Source organism: Polyodon spathula, chromosome 11 (assembly GCF_017654505.1).
Source record: "Polyodon spathula isolate WHYD16114869_AA chromosome 11, ASM1765450v1, whole genome shotgun sequence".
Lineage (NCBI taxonomy): Eukaryota > Metazoa > Chordata > Actinopteri > Acipenseriformes > Polyodontidae > Polyodon > Polyodon spathula.
This window is the reverse complement of record NC_054544.1, coordinates 5,436,088-5,453,634: the sequence shown is the minus strand read 5'-3', so window position 1 is coordinate 5,453,634 and position 17,547 is coordinate 5,436,088. Positions and strand designations below refer to the sequence as shown.

Here is a 17,547-nt window from a genome sequence, read left to right as displayed (position 1 = left end):
AAATCCCATTCTCTGAAAGGATTACAAAAATAAAACTGTAACATGATAACTATCTAGAAAGAGGCAGAAATAGTAGGGCACATTCATTCTTAGCAGTTTCTTGAAAAGCTGTCTCTCCCTTGCTTTAATATACCCACACTGGCCTTCCACGTGCACACTGATAATTATTGCTGTAAAGATGTTTTTAAGTTAGGTTAAAGTACAGTAGTGCCCCCTATATTCTGCTCAAACCCAAGAGGTCACGGGTCTGTATAAGTATGACCTGGTGATAAATACATTCATTTAATCTATGTATCTGTTTTTGTCTTGATAACATGTAAAACCATTAGCATTCTAGTCTGTTTCCTTATGGAGGTTATTGTAATAAAAGTTATTGCAAGTGCAATTGGACATTGCTCCCGCAAGATATTTCCTTATCATTCCAGCTACCTGTCAGAGAGACTGGTTCACACCTGTTCATTAACAGTAGTACTGTGACATGAGAAATTAAATCCACATTCTTCTTGTTTACGGTCCCATGTGTGTTGAAATTCATATTATATATATATATATATATATATATATATATATATATATATATATATATATATATATATATATACACAGTATATATAGAAATAGAAAGTCTACACCCCCTTGAACTTCAGAGTTTCATGTATTTAAATGAGGATTTTTTTTAACACTTCTCTACACACCATACTCCATACTGTTAAGGGGAAAAAAGTTTTTATTGAGATAAAAATTATATATTAAAAATACAAAACTGATTGGCAGCACTTACAGCGGTGAGTCTGTTGGGATCGGACTCTACCAACTTTTGCACACCTAGATTTGGCAATATTTGACCATTCCTCTTTACAAAACTGTTCAAGCTCTGTCAAGTTCCTTGGGGAGCATTAATGCCATCAATCTTCAAGTCATGCCACAAATTTTTGATTGGATTTTGGTCAGGGCTCTGACTGGGCCACTCAAGGACATTTACCTTTTTGTTCCTTAGCCACTCCAGTGTAGCTTTGGCTGTGTGCTTTGGGTCATTGTAATACTGAAAGGTGAACTTCTGTCCCTGTTTCAACTTTTTTGCAGAGGGCAGCAGGTTTTCCTCAAGGACTTCTCTGTACTTTCTTCCATTCATTTTCCCTTCAATACTGACAAGTGCCCCAGTCCCTGCCGATGAGAAACATCCCCATAACATGATGCTGCCACCACCATGCTTCACAGTAGGGATCGTGTTCTCTGGGTGATGCACTGTGTTGAATTTAGGCCAAAAAGTTCCATTTTAGTTTCGCCAGACCACAAAACTTTTTGCCACATGGCTGCAGAATCTCCCAAGTGTTTTTTGCGTACTTCAAACGGGATTCAAGGTGGGCTTTCTTGAGTAATGGCTTCCTTCTTGCCACCCTACCATACAGGCCAGATTTGTGGAATGCTTGGGATATTGTTGTCACATGCACAGTTTGCCAGTCTTGGCCATAAAAGCCTGCAGCTCTTGCAAAGTTGCCACTGGCCTCTTTGTAGCGTCTCTGATCAGTCTCCTTCTTGTTTGGTCATCCAGTTTGGAGGGACGGCCTGATCTAGGCAGGGTCTTGGTGGTGCCATACAACTTCCACCTCTTAATAATCTTCTTGACCATGCTCCAAGGAATATTCAAGGCATTTGATCTTTTTGTATACCCATCCCCTGATCTGTGCCTTTCAACAACTTTGTCCCGGAGTTCTTTTGAAAGTGACTTGGTGATCATGGTTGAGTCTTTGCTTTGAAATGAAACCTACAGGAACTGCTGAATTTATCCTGAAATCATGTGACTCACTACAATTTAACACAATTTCTATAGGCACTGTATACTATATATATATATATATATATATATATATATATATATATATATATATATATATATATATATATATATATATATATGCAACCTTACCTTTTAACTTTATTATTTATTCCCCTCTTCACAGGAAGGACAAAAATGATATCAGTAAACTAATCTTCAAGAGTGGAGAGTTTCAAATGTCCCAGTACGCCGAGCATCCCAAGAGCAACAGGATTTCAGTGGAGTGGGGCAGAGAGACCATAGAAATGCAGGAGAACGGCAGCACCAAAAACCTTTTGCAGATGACAGATATATATTACTCTGTATGTATCCCTCTGTTTAGTACCACCTTCCTCAACTCTGGGACATGCTTATCCCCATCCCTCCAGCATTGTTTTAAGAAATGACATCTTATTTATCATCTTTTTTTTTTTAACATGATATGCTAATGCTGGTTTGACGTACTCTAATTCACAAATCCATAATCTACCTCCAATTCTGTGAAGGTGCAAGTCAGATATTGAAAGGAGTTCTGTATATCGTAGGCTTTGTGAATGGACAGTACAGCACAGATAAATTATACCATTTACATACACTGTTAACAAATGAATGGGTTGGAGTTTACAAAGCCCTTGATTTTTGCTGCTTAATTTCAAAATCAGTAAAATAAATTATATTCTGAAAGTAATTTGGTGAGTCATTAAATAAAATAATGCTTCACTAGTTTGATATATCACACCAAGAAATTCCAAAAACAAAACACAACAACAATGAACGTGTTCTAGAATGTTGGTCTTGGTGATTTTATGAGATTAATTAAGGAGATATCTCTGTCAAAAAGTACGTAACAAATTGTAAAGTTTATTTCTGTTCCCCCTACTTCAATGTAGCCTGGACCCAGGACCCACGAACTGGACAGAAACGGCCTCTTGCCTTACACTGGTTTACCTGGCTCTCGACATTCTGCCATCATCTACCCAGGACAATACAACCCTTCCTTCACCGGCGATGAAGCGCGGAGGAGAGATTACTTTTAACAATGACAGCAATCAGAGATGTATTTCTGCCAGGGTCTCTTTAGAAAAGAGAAACAAAATAAGCCCAGTTTGTGGATTCCCGTTTGAGAATTGGGTCAGAATGAAGCCTCACTGGAGCAGTGGTTTCAGTGTTTGAATCTGCACTGTGGGAAAATGCTGCAGAATGCTGCCATGAAGGACAGTGCATGTGAAGAACGAACACTGCACCACCTTTGTGAGTTGAGTGAAGAATGTGTAAAGAATTGCTGGATATCAGAGGTTAAAGAGTAAGTAGCAAGGTTCAGAAAAATATAGCTTTATCCATCCCCACGCTACAACATGCTACAACTGTTTAAATAAGGTACCTGGAATTTTTCTTTTCATTATTAACATCCTGACAACTTTTTATACTTAAAACTTTTAACTCTCTTTTTGAAGCCGGTTTGAGATTCGTCCTCTAAATCCAGCATAACAACAAGTGCTCTGGCTTTTCTGTTCTGTACCAAATCATGGATCGTCATTCCTGTTACCTTGTTTGAGAATGTGGACAATAATCCTTACACTATCAGTGCACTAGAGCAAATCTTTATTTTATTACAAGGCTTCATAAGGAATAAGAGGCTCCTGATTGGACCTGAATTAGCCCTCTGACGTGGGCACGTTACTCGCTTTGTGCAACATGTTTCATTTCAATTACTACAGTGCAGAGAAACTTTCACCCCACAACATTTTGTTTTGTTTAATATAAGTTTGTAAATTATAACTTTTATTTTATGATAATCAAAATGCCTTCGCCAATAATATATGTTTATTTTTTTTCTGGGTTTTTTTTGTTTGTTTTTTTATACATGTGTTAATGTAATTTATATAATTGTTTTTCGCGGCTGGATTTCTTCTAGGGTTATTTTACCCCTGTTGAATTTCATCTCCTTGTAAATACTTCCCTCCAACCAGTGTGTCCTATTGATCCTTAGGTTCCAAGAATCTTAATCTCTGCCTGCTTTTCAGAAGTGTCCCTCTTCAGAACAGCTAAATCAGTCCTTCTTACAAATAGGAAACACTAATATTTATTTACAGCCATATTCCCTCGAAGACTATTCAGTAAAATGAAACATGGCAAGTGTTCTGGACCCAACAGTAAACGGTAGCATGATGGTGTTCCTGACACGACTATGTTTTTTTCTAATGTGTGTTGTTTGTTTACCATATAACTGGAAAATTGTTGTAGAATGATTATATGTTATTCCTATTACGTTCCATTTAAAATCATATTCATGGCTGGCCAGTATTTGAAAAGGACTCCTGTGTTGTTGAAAGATGCTGCCAGATAAAGTCATTGCCCCATGGGCATCCTATATGTGTTTAAGTTTATTTTTTTGTCTTCAAATATCCAATAAAAAGAAACTAATTATATTATTTCAGATGTTTAGTTCAAGATTTTAAGTATTTACACATTAACAATTGATTCTGGCGTTGTAGTCAGCATATAAAAACAAAAAATAAAGAAATAATGGTAAATATTCAGTGGAGACCTTGCCTTTTATTTCTCTGATGCCTTTATGAATGATTTATGAAATGATGCATTGCCACAAATAATCTGCCAGTGGGAACTGACAATTGTACCATCACCTTGTGTGCGGAGAGGCAAAATGGCAGGAATAACTCAGCAAAGCCATAGAAAACAGGCTGAAAGCAGCCTCTTGTGCTTTTTGCTGTACTGTCAAGACAGATATTTACAGGCAGCATCCCATCAGCCAGGGAATTTCTCCTCCTGTCTAAAAGCAGCCTTTTTAGGTCCATAGGTGGATTAAGTTAACTGATTGACAAACCAACTAGGCCCCACATTTCTTTTCGGTTACACTGTGGTACAGAAGAATCTGGCTCCCATACTACTATCCACTGCCCCCCTCCTTTTTATTTATTTATTTTTAAGTAAGAGAGGTGTGGTACTGGGACCCCTGTGATGGTGACACAGCATGGGACGGGAGTCTACTCACAGATGTTTTTTTTTTTTTTTTTTTTTTTTTTTTAATTTAAAAAATAAATAAATGGGACTTGACTAACTGATGGTTTTAAACAAAAAAACGGTGGAAGTAAACGATACACCTTCATTTGCTATGTAAAGTAGGTGTCCTGTGTCAATATCCAATTATTGTTTATAAGTATCTGTATATACGTCATACAGGTATGCAGTAATGTACGTGCTCAACTTATTTGCAGTATAAAATGCCTCATATTTCACTGGCTTAGTTTGAAATAATATTATATATATATATAATAGAATTATATATATTATATATATTATATATATATATATATATATATATATGTACTTGAAAGCACTCTTGCGTTAGTATCAAGGCCAGTGTTTCAGGGTTTTTTTTTTTTTTTTCATGTATTTAAGGCTACGCGTTTAGGGAAGTGTTATATTATAGTAAGGTAAGCATCTACAAATTCATTGGGACTCAACATTAGAGCTCGATCTATAATAATTTGGGAAATAGAAATAAAGTGGAGATCCACGATAAAACAGGTTTACTAAAAGACACCTCTGTTTAGATCATTAAAAAGAACCTAATTGCTATGTTTGTATTTACATTATATTTTTAAATAATTATTAATAGCAATCTAGCTTTGCTGCTGGCTTTAATTACTGAGACATTGACCTTGTTTGGCAATAAGAACTACATTGTGAAAACGTTGGCAGTCATAAATCTGACGTAGGGTTCTTAACAACTGCATTATAATAAGTGACATATTTAACTGCTATTAACAGCCACAGTTCTCCTCTATTTAGTGTTTGTGTTTCGCATCAGAATTCAGCCATTTTGTAAAAAGCAAGGACATATCTACAAACAGTGTTGGGGGGAACTATGGCTAACATTCTTCTTCTTGTGGGAAGTATGTGCCTCCTGCTTGCAATAGAAACAGGTGAGTGCTCTCGTTATTTTGCCTTATTCAATGTGGTGGCTGTATTCTTTAAACATCTTTGCAATTTCTTCAAAAAAGGGTCAAACCTACTCTCCTTTTTGAAATTTGTGAGAACAGTTTAAAAATGTAAATCTTTGTACATGTAAATGTTTTGGTTAGATATAAATTACATCAGATATATACATTTTTTATACATCAGATAAAAAAAAAAAAAAACCATCAACAACAGACACAATAGAAGAATCCAACAATGCATCGTCAAGGAAAACGATCTCTTTCCCCCTTGACGAGACATTGTTATTTAATTATTTCAAAAATATCGACCAATTAATCTCCGCATTGAGACCCAAAGGGGATAAAGCATCTAATTCATCTATCCAAAACGTTTCTCTTTTCAAAAGTTTGTGATCCAAATCACCTCCTCTACATCCCAGTCACATTTTCAATCCCTATACATCGTAAACTGGAAATTTGATGGAGGTGTGTTTTAAAGTGTCTTGAAATGGAAGATGTTTTATCTTTGTGCCTAATTGCAATTTTGCGCTCACTAATTCTAGTTTTTAGTTGTCTGTTTGTGTTGCCTACATAGTCCCAACTACAAGGACATTTTAAAAGATACATGACATCTACTGATGTACATGTAATCCTACTCTTTATCGAAAATACATTACCCGTTCTAGGGTGCAAACTTGTATTAGCTTGTATCATATTACTACACTGAGCAGATTGCCCACATCTATAAATCCTGGTTTCGGTTGAAAAAATGGTTTCAGGGGAATGTATGAATCTGATCTGACCAATTTATCGTTTAAATTCTGATACCTTTTGTACGAAAATAATGGCGGACTGTCGCATAATGGACCCAATCTGGAATCCGACGACAAAATATCCCAATGTTTTATAATCATTGTCTTAATATTTTCACTATGTACTGTATAAGTGGAAGCAAAAACTGTAGAGGAATCTTTTTTTTTTTTTTTTTTTTATCTTTTTGTTTAGATTTTAATAACAATTTTCTATCAAAATTATCCGCTGTGATCCTAGCTTCTGAAAGTTAGTTTTCTGGATAACCTCGTACGCATTGCTTTTATTGTCCAGATTCACATGTTCTCTTCATTCTGCATAATTGACTCACAGGAAGACCCTTCTTAGAATGTACAGGGTGAAAGCTATGTGTATATTACTCGTATCTGTTGTTTTATTTCACAGATGTCCTAGTTGATAACTTTGTACTCCTCTTGAAAATAGTTCAATCCAAAAAATGAAGATTCTGTTTGAATTTCAAAAATTCAATCTGGTTTTTAATATAATTGGAAAAACAGCCAAGTTCATCTTCTGTACCTATCCAAATCATTAAAATATCATCAATATATCAGTCCCAATATTTAATTTTATCAACAAACGGGTTATTAGTATATACACTAACTTATTCAAATTTACTCGTGAATAGATTTGCATAATCGGTGCCATAGTGAAACTCATAGCAGTACCTTGCATTTGTAAGTAGTATTTATTCCTAAATAAAATAATAATTCTTCTGTAAAATTAGAGTAGCCATTTCCAACAGAAAATCACTAGGTGGTTGTCTCTTTTACTCAAAAAATACTCCAATGCTTGTAATCCTTTTTCATGATAGATAATCCTATAAAGACTGGTAGCATCAAACGTTATCAATATGTTATCCTGTTGAATATTATCAAGAAGTTATAGTTTATTTAACAAATCAGTTGTGTCTAAGATATGCAGATAGAGAAACAACATATGATTTAATATGAGAGTCCTCCATCTCCAGGATGTTGTCTCTACTGTATTTTTGTTGCATTTCTTTTTGTATATCATTAATTGTATTACTTGTTTCTGATATCTCTTTTTTTGTGAACTATATATAAGCAATGTCAAATCCACAGAACATTTATTTAGAATGAAACCTCTGAGAATCCGTGGCTAAGCGGACCGCCCTTCCTCCAGGCGGCTAGCTGAAGGTCTTATTATGGTCACAGAGAGGGTTATACAGAATTGTTCATGACAGCATCTAGTCTATTCTTGAAGGACCTGATAGTCTCTGCTTCAAGAGCTCAGTCCAGCAGCCTGTTACAATGGTTCACCACCCTTTCTGTGAAAAAGCTCCTTCTCCCCTTGGTTATGAATATGCCCTCCTTCAGCTTCCACCCGTGGCCCCTGGTTCTGTTCTCTGTAACCTGTGAAAAATAATTCTTAGCAGTTACATTGTTAAACCCCTTGGCAATTGTGAATACCTCTATTAAGTCACCTGTAGCTCTCCTGACGTTCTATTTAACTTTCTCCGCACTGTCAGGTTAGCTCATCCACTAGTACCTCAAGTCCTTTTCATACATAACCTCCTCTATTTCATTACTATTCATGCTGAAGTGCCTTTGTAATAACTGACATATATATTTACTGATATAAGCATGGAGAAATTAGTTGACGTTGTCTTCTGATCAGTTGTATAAATCTGTTTGAGAAATCTTCAAAAAGGGCCATGTTGAAAACCTACTCCCTCCTCTTTCAATTTGTGAGAACAGTTTAAAAATGAAAGTCTTTGTACATGTTAAACTGTTTGGTTAGAAATAAATTACAAAAGAAGTTCGGTGACTGATGCAGAACCGAAATGTGTAAGACAATGGCAGTGATTTTGTATCTTGTAAACAGAATACAGTAGGATTGCTTACTGTATACACAAATATTGGAAACACAATTAATTGACCTTTCCTTGACCGTAGATTTACAAAAACATTCTTTAAGAATCCTCAAGGATTCTCCTTTCCACATAGTATTGTGTAGGACTTGGCTGCACAATCCCTGTAATACATATAAAACTTATTTAGTACGTCGTTGCAATATGAAATTCTACTTGAACAATGCAAGTTTCTTAGAACATAAGAACATAAGAAAGTTTAGAAACGAGAAGAGGCCATTCGGCAGATCTTGCTCGTTTGGTTGTTAGTAGCTTATTGATCCCAGAATCTCATCAAGTAGCTTCTTGAAGGATCCCAGGGTGTCAGCTTCAACAACATTACTGGGGAGTTGATTCCAGACCCTCACAATTCTCTGTGTAAAAAAGTGCCTCCTATTTTCTGTTCTGAATGCCCCTTTGTCTAATCTCCATTTGTGACCCCTGGTCCTTGTTTCTTTTTTCAGGCTGAAAAAGTCCCTTGGGTCGACACTGTCAATACCTTTTAGAATTTTGAATGCTTGAATTAGGTCGCCACGTAGTCTTCTTTGTTCAAGACTGAACAGATTCAATTCTTTTAGCCTGTCTGCATATGACATGCCTTTTAAGCCCGGAATAATTCTGGTCGCTCTTCTTTGCACTCTTTATAGAGCAGCAATATCTTTTTTATAGCGAGGTGACCAGAACTGAACACAATATTCAAGATGAGGTCTTACTAGTGCATTGTACAGTTTTAACATTACTTCCCTTGATTTAAATTCAACACTTTTCACAATGTATCCGAGCATCTTGTTAGCCTTTTTTATAGCTTCCCCACATTGTCTAGATGAAGACATTTCTGAGTCAACAAAAACTCCTAGGTCTTTTTCATAGATTCCTTCTCCAATTTCAGTATCTCCCATATGATATTTATAATGTACATTTTTATTTCCTGCATGCAGTACCTTACACTTTTCTCTATTAAATGTCATTTGCCATGTGTCTGCCCAGTTCTGAATCTTGTCTAGATCATTTTGAATGACCTTTGCTGCTGCAACAGTGTTTGCCACTCCTCCTACTTTTGTGTCGTCTGCAAATTTAACAAGTTTGCTTACTATACCAGAATCTAAATCATTAATGTAGATTAGGAATAGCAGAGGACCTAATATTGATCCCTGTGGTACACCACTGGTTACCACACTCCATTCTGAGGTTTCTCCTCTAATCAGTACTTTCTGTTTTCTACATGTTAACCACTCCCTAATCCATGTACATGTGTTTCCTTGAATTCCAACTGCGTTCAGTTTGAGAATTAATTCTTAATTAATTCTTAATTAATTCCCTAATTACAAAAACTAAACACACATGTATATGATAGAATGTTATAGGGATTTTAAATACAAATCTAGTAAGGGTTAAACTCTCTTTTTCTTCCTAATCACACGGTATAAATACAATATTAACTGTAATTGTTTTTTCTGTTCTCTATATTTATCATCATTTATAATCATTAAAATATTTTATTTTTTTCTCATCTACAGATCCAACCAGCGCCACCGCAACCAGTAAGTGTGTGTCTGTGGAAATCCTCTAGTCCCGTAGCAGAGGAGCTGTCACAGGTTTTCCTAGAGTCATGTAAATAACTGTAGTCAGGTTACAATAAATGGTGCTGAAAACTCCTCTGATTTTATACCGGACCAGACGTGTGGGCAAATGAGGGGTATCGACACATCGCTTCTAAATGCTGGAGTGCCTTTGTAATAACTGACATATATATTTACTGATATAAGCATGGGGAAATTAGTTGACGTTGTCTTCTGATCAGTTGTATAAATCTGTTTGAGAAATCTTCAAAAAGGGCCATGTTGAAAACCTACTCCCTCCTCTTTCAATTTGTGAGAACAGTTTAAAAATGAAAGTCTTTGTACATGTTAAACTGTTTGGTTAGAAATAAATTACAAAAGAAGTTCGGTGACTGATGCAGAACCGAAATGTGTAAGACAATGGGAGTTATTTTGTATCTTGTAAACAGAATACAGTAGGATTGCTTACTGTATACACAAATATTGGAAACACAATTAATTGACCTTTCCTTGACCGTAGATTTACAAAAAACATTCTTTAAGAATCCTCAAGGATTCTCCTTTCCACATAGTATTGTGTAGGACTTGGCTGCACAATCCCTGTAATACATATCAAACTTATTTAGTACGTAGCTGCAATATGAAATTCTACTTGAACAATGCAAGTTTCTTAGAACATAAGAACACAAGAAAGTTTAGAAACGAGAGGAGGCCATTCGGCAGATCTTGCTCGTTTGGTTGTTCGTAGCTTATTGATCCCAGAATCTCATCAAGCAGCTTCTTGAAGGATCCCAGGGTGTCAGCTTCAACAACATTACTGGGGAGTTGATTCCAGACCCTCACAATTCTCTGTGTAAAAAAGTGCCTCCTATTTTCTGTTCTGAATGCCCCTTTGTCTAATCTCCATTTGTGACCCCTGGTCCTTGTTTCTTTTTTCAGGCTGAAAAAGTCCCTTGGGTCGACACTGTCAATACCTTTTAGAATTTTGAATGCTTGAATTAGGTCGCCACGTAGTCTTCTTTGTTCAAGACTGAACAGATTCAATTCTTTTAGCCTGTCTGCATATGACATGCCTTTTAAGCCCGGAATAATTCTGATCGCTCTTCTTTGCACTCTTTCTAGAGCAGCAATATCTTTTTTATAGCGAGGTGACCAGAACTGAACGCAATATTCAAGATGAGGTCTTACTAGTGCATTGTACAGTTTTAACATTACTTCCCTTGATTTAAATTCAACACTTTTCACAATGTATCCGAGCATCTTGTTAGCCTTTTTTATAGCTTCCCCACATTGTCTAGATGAAGACATTTCTGAGTCAACAAAAACTCCTAGGTCTTTTTCATAGATTCCTTCTCCAATTTCAGTATCTCCCATATGATATTTATAATGTACATTTTTATTTCCTGCATGCAGTACCTTACACTTTTCTCTATTAAATGTCATTTGCCATGTGTCTGCCCAGTTCTGAATCTTGTCTAGATCATTTTGAATGACCTTTGCTGCTGCAACAGTGTTTGCCACTCCTCCTACTTTTGTGTCGTCTGCAAATTTAACAAGTTTGCTTACTATACCAGAATCTAAATCATTAATGTAGATTAGGAATAGCAGAGGACCTAATATTGATCCCTGTGGTACACCACTGGTTACCACACTCCATTCTGAGGTTTCTCCTCTAATCAGTACTTTCTGTTTTCTACATGTTAACCACTCCCTAATCCATGTACATGTGTTTCCTTGAATTTCAACTGCGTTCAGTTTGAGAATTAATTCTTAATTAATTCTTAATTAATTCCCTAATTACAAAAACTAAACACACATGTATATGATAGAATGTTATAGGGATTTTAAATACAAATCTAGTAAGGGTTAAACTCTCTTTTTCTTCCTAATCACACGGTATAAATACAATATTAACTGTAATTGTTTTTTCTGTTCTCTATATTTATCATCATTTATAATCATTAAAATATTTTATTTTTTTCTCATCTACAGATCCAACCAGCGCCACCGCAACCAGTAAGTGTGTGTCTGTGGAAATCCTCTAGTCCCGTAGCAGAGGAGCTGTCACAGGTTTTCCTAGAGTCATGTCTGTAGTCAGGTTACAATAAATGGTGCTGAAAACTCCTCTGATTTTAATCCTCCAGTCCCGTAGCAGATATATTTACTGCTGTCACAGGTTTTCCTAGAGTCCTGTTAATAACTGTAGTCACATGTTAAACTTACAATATCTGATGGTGCTGAAATTTTGTACTCAGTCTGATTTTATACCGGACCAGACGTGTTGGCAAATCAGGGGTTCTCGCTTATAAATGTAGGACTTGGCTGCACATTACAATCCCTGTAATACATATAAATCTTATTTAGTACTGTAGTTTTTTCTGTTCTCTATATTTGTATCATAAATTTTATTTTTTCTCATCTAAAAGTAAGGATTAATTGTTGTTGATGTGTGTGTACCTATACTATCTTACAATATTCCCTAACATTTATGTTTAGATCAATCTCCAAATTGAGAAAAGAGAAGGAATTAGTGTCTGTGCCATTAGTTATGTATAATTGACATGAACAAAAAAGACAAGAGGATATTCAACAGGTCGTTAAATATAGTATACTTATAACAATAAAACAAAAGAGTAGATAGGATCCAACCAGCGCCACCGCAACCAGTAAGTGTGTGTCTGTGGAAATCCTCTAGTCCCGTAGCAGAGGAGCTGTCAGAGGTTTTCCTAGAGTCATGTTAATAACTGTAGTCAGGTTACAATAAATGGTGCTGAAAACTCCTCTGATTTTATACCGGACCAGACGTGTGGGCAAATCAGGGGTATCGACACATCGCTTCTAAATTTGCCTTTGTAATAACTGACATATATATTTACTGATATAAGCATGGGGAAATTAGTTGACGTTGTCTTCTGATCAGTTGTATAAATCTGTTTGAGAAATCTTCAAAAAGGGCCATGTTGAAAACCTACTCCCTCCTCTTTCAATTTGTGAGAACAGTTTAAAAATGAAAGTCTTTGTACATGTTAAACTGTTTGGTTAGAAATAAATTACAAAAGAAGTTCGGTGACTGATGCAGAACCGAAATGTGTAAGACAATGGAAGTGATTTTGTATCTTGTAAACAGAATACAGTAGGATTGCTTACTGTATACACAAATATTGGAAACACAATTAATTGACCTTTCCTTGACCGTAGATTTACAAAAACATTCTTTAAGAATCCTCAAGGATTCTCCTTTCCACATAGTATTGTGTAGGACTTGGCTGCACAATCCCTGTAATACATATAAAACTTATTTAGTACGTAGCTGCAATATGAAATTCTACTTGAACAATGCAAGTTTCTTAGAACATAAGAACATAAGAAAGTTTACAAACGAGAGGAGGCCATTCGGCCCATCTTGCTCGTTTGGTTGTTAGTAGCTTATTGATCCCAGAATCTCATCAAGCAGCTTCTTGAAGGATCCCAGGGTGTCAGCTTCAACAACATTACTGGGGAGTTGATTCCAGACCCTCACAATTCTCTGTGTAAAAAAGTGCCTCCTATTTTCTGTTCTGAATGCCCCTTTGTCTAATCTCCATTTGTGACCCCTGGTCCTTGTTTCTTTTTTCAGGCTGAAAAAGTCCCTTGGGTCGACACTGTCAATACCTTTTAGAATTTTGAATGCTTGAATTAGGTCGCCACGTAGTCTTCTTTGTTCAAGACTGAACAGATTCAATTCTTTTAGCCTGTCTGCATATGACATGCCTTTTAAGCCCGGAATAATTCTGGTCGCTCTTCTTTGCACTCTTTCTAGAGCAGCAATATCTTTTTTATAGCGAGGTGACCAGAACTGAACACAATATTCAAGATGAGGTCTTACTAGTGCATTGTACAGTTTTAACATTACTTCCCTTGATTTAAATTCAACACTTTTCACAATGTATCCGAGCATCTTGTTAGCCTTTTTTATAGCTTCCCCACATTGTCTAGATGAAGACATTTCTGAGTCAACAAAAACTCCTAGGTCTTTTTCATAGATTCCTTCTCCAATTTCAGTATCTCCCATATGATATTTATAATGTACATTTTTATTTCCTGCATGCAGTACCTTACACTTTTCTCTATTAAATGTCATTTGCCATGTGTCTGCCCAGTTCTGAATCTTGTCTAGATCATTTTGAATGACCTTTGCTGCTGCAACAGTGTTTGCCACTCCTCCTACTTTTGTGTCGTCTGCAAATTTAACAAGTTTGCTTACTATACCAGAATCTAAATCATTAATGTAGATTAGGAATAGCAGAGGACCTAATATTGATCCCTGTGGTACACCACTGGTTACCACACTCCATTCTGAGGTTTCTCCTCTAATCAGTACTTTCTGTTTTCTACATGTTAACCACTCCCTAATCCATGTACATGTGTTTCCTTGAATTCCAACTGCGTTCAGTTTGAGAATTAATTCTTAATTAATTCTTAATTAATTCCCTAATTACAAAAACTAAACACACATGTATATGATAGAATGTTATAGGGATTTTAAATACAAATCTAGTAAGGGTTAAACTCTCTTTTTCTTCCTAATCACACGGTATAAATACAATATTAACTGTAATTGTTTTTTCTGTTCTCTATATTTATCATCATTTATAATCATTAAAATATTTTATTTTTTTCTCATCTACAGATCCAACCAGCGCCACCGCAACCAGTAAGTGTGTGTCTGTGGAAATCCTCTAGTCCCGTAGCAGAGGAGCTGTCACAGGTTTTCCTAGAGTCATGTAAATAACTGTAGTCAGGTTACAATAAATGGTGCTGAAAACTCCTCTGATTTTATACCGGACCAGACGTGTGGGCAAATGAGGGGTATCGACACATCGCTTCTAAATGCTGGAGTGCCTTTGTAATAACTGATATATATATTTACTGATATAAGCATGGGGAAATTAGTTGACGTTGTCTTCTGATCAGTTGTATAAATCTGTTTGAGAAATCTTCAAAAAGGGCCATGTTGAAAACCTACTCCCTCCTCTTTCAATTTGTGAGAACAGTTTAAAAATGAAAGTCTTTGTACATGTTAAACTGTTTGGTTAGAAATAAATTACAAAAGAAGTTCGGTGACTGATGCAGAACCGAAATGTGTAAGACAATGGAAGTGATTTTGTATCTTGTAAACAGAATACAGTAGGATTGCTTACTGTATACACAAATATTGGAAACACAATTAATTGACCTTTCCTTGAACTTAGATTTACAAAAACATTCTTTAAGAATCCTCAAGGATTCTCCTTTCCACATAGTATTGTGTAGGACTTGGCTGCACAATCCCTGTAATACATATCAAACTTATTTAGTACGTAGCTGCAATATGAAATTCTACTTGAACAATGCAAGTTTCTTAGAACATAAGAACATAAGAAAGTTTAGAAACGAGAGGAGGCCATTTGGCAGATCTTGCTCGTTTGGTTGTTCGTAGCTTATTGATCCCAGAATCTCATCAAGCAGCTTCTTGAAGGATCCCAGGGTGTCAGCTTCAACAACATTACTGGGGAGTTGATTCCAGACCCTCACAATTCTCTGTGTAAAAAAGTGCCTCCTATTTTCTGTTCTGAATGCCCCTTTGTCTAATCTCCATTTGTGACCCCTGGTCCTTGTTTCTTTTTTCAGGCTGAAAAAGTCCCTTGGGTCGACACTGTCAATACCTTTTAGAATTTTGAATGCTTGAATTAGGTCGCCACGTAGTCTTCTTTGTTCAAGACTGAACAGATTCAATTCTTTTAGCCTGTCTGCATATGACATGCCTTTTAAGCCCGGAATAATTCTGATCGCTCTTCTTTGCACTCTTTCTAGAGCAGCAATATCTTTTTTATAGCGAGGTGACCAGAACTGAACACAATATTCAAGATGAGGTCTTACTAGTGCATTGTACAGTTTTAACATTACTTCCCTTGATTTAAATTCAACACTTTTCACAATGTATCCGAGCATCTTGTTAGCCTTTTTTATAGCTTCCCCACATTGTCTAGATGAAGACATTTCTGAGTCCACAAAAACTCCTAGGTCTTTTTCATCGATTCCTTCTCCAATTTCACTATCTCCCATATGATATTTATAATGTACATTTTTATTTCCTGCATGCAGTACCTTACACTTTTCTCTATTAAATGTCATTTGCCATGTGTCTGCCCAGTTCTGAATCTTGTCTAGATCATTTTGAATGACCTTTGCTGCTACAACAGTGTTTGCCACTCCTCCTACTTTTGTGTCGTCTGCAAATTTAACAAGTTTGCTTACTATACCAGAATCTAAATCATTAATGTAGATTAGGAATAGCAGAGGACCTAATACTGATCCCTGTGGTACACCACTGGTTACCACACTCCATTCTGAGGTTTCTCCTCTAATCAGTACTTTCTGTTTTCTACATGTTAACCACTCCCTAATCCATGTACATGTGTTTCCTTGAATTCCAACTGCGTTCAGTTTGAGAATTAATTCTTAATTAATTCTTAATTAATTCCCTAATTACAAAAACTAAACACACATGTATATGATAGAATGTTATAGGGATTTTAAATACAAATCTAGTAAGGGTTAAACTCTCTTTTTCTTCCTAATCACACGGTATAAATACAATATTAACTGTAATTGTTTTTTCTGTTCTCTATATTTATCATCATTTATAATCATTAAAATATTTTATTTTTTTCTCATCTACAGATCCAACCAGCGCCACCGCAACCAGTAAGTGTGTGTCTGTGGAAATCCTCTAGTCCCGTAGCAGAGGAGCTGTCACAGGTTTTCCTAGAGTCATGTAAATAACTGTAGTCAGGTTACAATAAATGGTGCTGAAAACTCCTCTGATTTTATACCGGACCAGACGTGTGGGCAAATCAGGGGTATCGACACGTCGCTTCTAAATGCTGGAGTGCCTTTGTAATAACTGATATATATATATATATATTTACTGATATAAGCATGGGGAAATTAGTTGACGTTGTCTTCTGATCAGTTGTATAAATCTGTTTGAGAAATCTTCAAAAAGGGCCATGTTGAAAACCTACTCCCTCCTCTTTCAATTTGTGAGAACAGTTTAAAAATGAAAGTCTTTGTACATGTTAAACTGTTTGGTTAGAAATAAATTACAAAAGAAGTTCGGTGACTGATGCAGAACCGAAATGTGTAAGACAATGGGAGTTATTTTGTATCTTGTAAACAGAATACAGTAGGATTGCTTACTGTATACACAAATATTGGAAACACAATTAATTGACCTTTCCTTGAACTTAGATTTACAAAAACATTCTTTAAGAATCCTCAAGGATTCTCCTTTCCACATAGTATTGTGTAGGACTTGGCTGCACAATCCCTGTAATACATATAAAACTTATTTAGTACGTCGTTCCAATATGAAATTCTACTTGAACAATGCAAGTTTCTTAGAACATAAGAACATAAGAAAGTTTAGAAACGAGAGGAGGCCATTCGGCAGATCTTGCTCGTTTGGTTGTTAGTAGCTTATTGATCCCAGAATCTCATCAAGCAGCT

General features: G+C 35.9%; 1 protein-coding gene and 1 long non-coding RNA gene across 2 annotated transcripts in view; both read left to right on the top strand.

Moving 5' to 3' along the window:
* LOC121323360 (protein HEG-like) overlaps positions 1-4,893 on the top strand; it is a 31,274-nt gene extending 26,381 nt beyond the window's left edge. The window contains exons 12-13 of the mRNA XM_041264381.1: positions 1,962-2,139; positions 2,707-4,893. Of these exons, the coding sequence (XP_041120315.1) occupies positions 1,962-2,139; positions 2,707-2,853 (325 nt within the window). The 3' untranslated portion in view covers positions 2,854-4,893. The remainder of the gene's footprint in view (positions 1-1,961; positions 2,140-2,706) is intronic.
* A 630-nt stretch (positions 4,894-5,523) lies between these two features.
* Positions 5,524-12,033, top strand: LOC121322870. The gene is made up of 3 exons (XR_005951103.1): positions 5,524-5,763; positions 9,976-9,999; positions 12,010-12,033. It is a non-coding gene; the product is annotated as an uncharacterized LOC121322870 (long non-coding RNA).
* Positions 12,034-17,547: the final 5,514 nt, after the last annotated feature.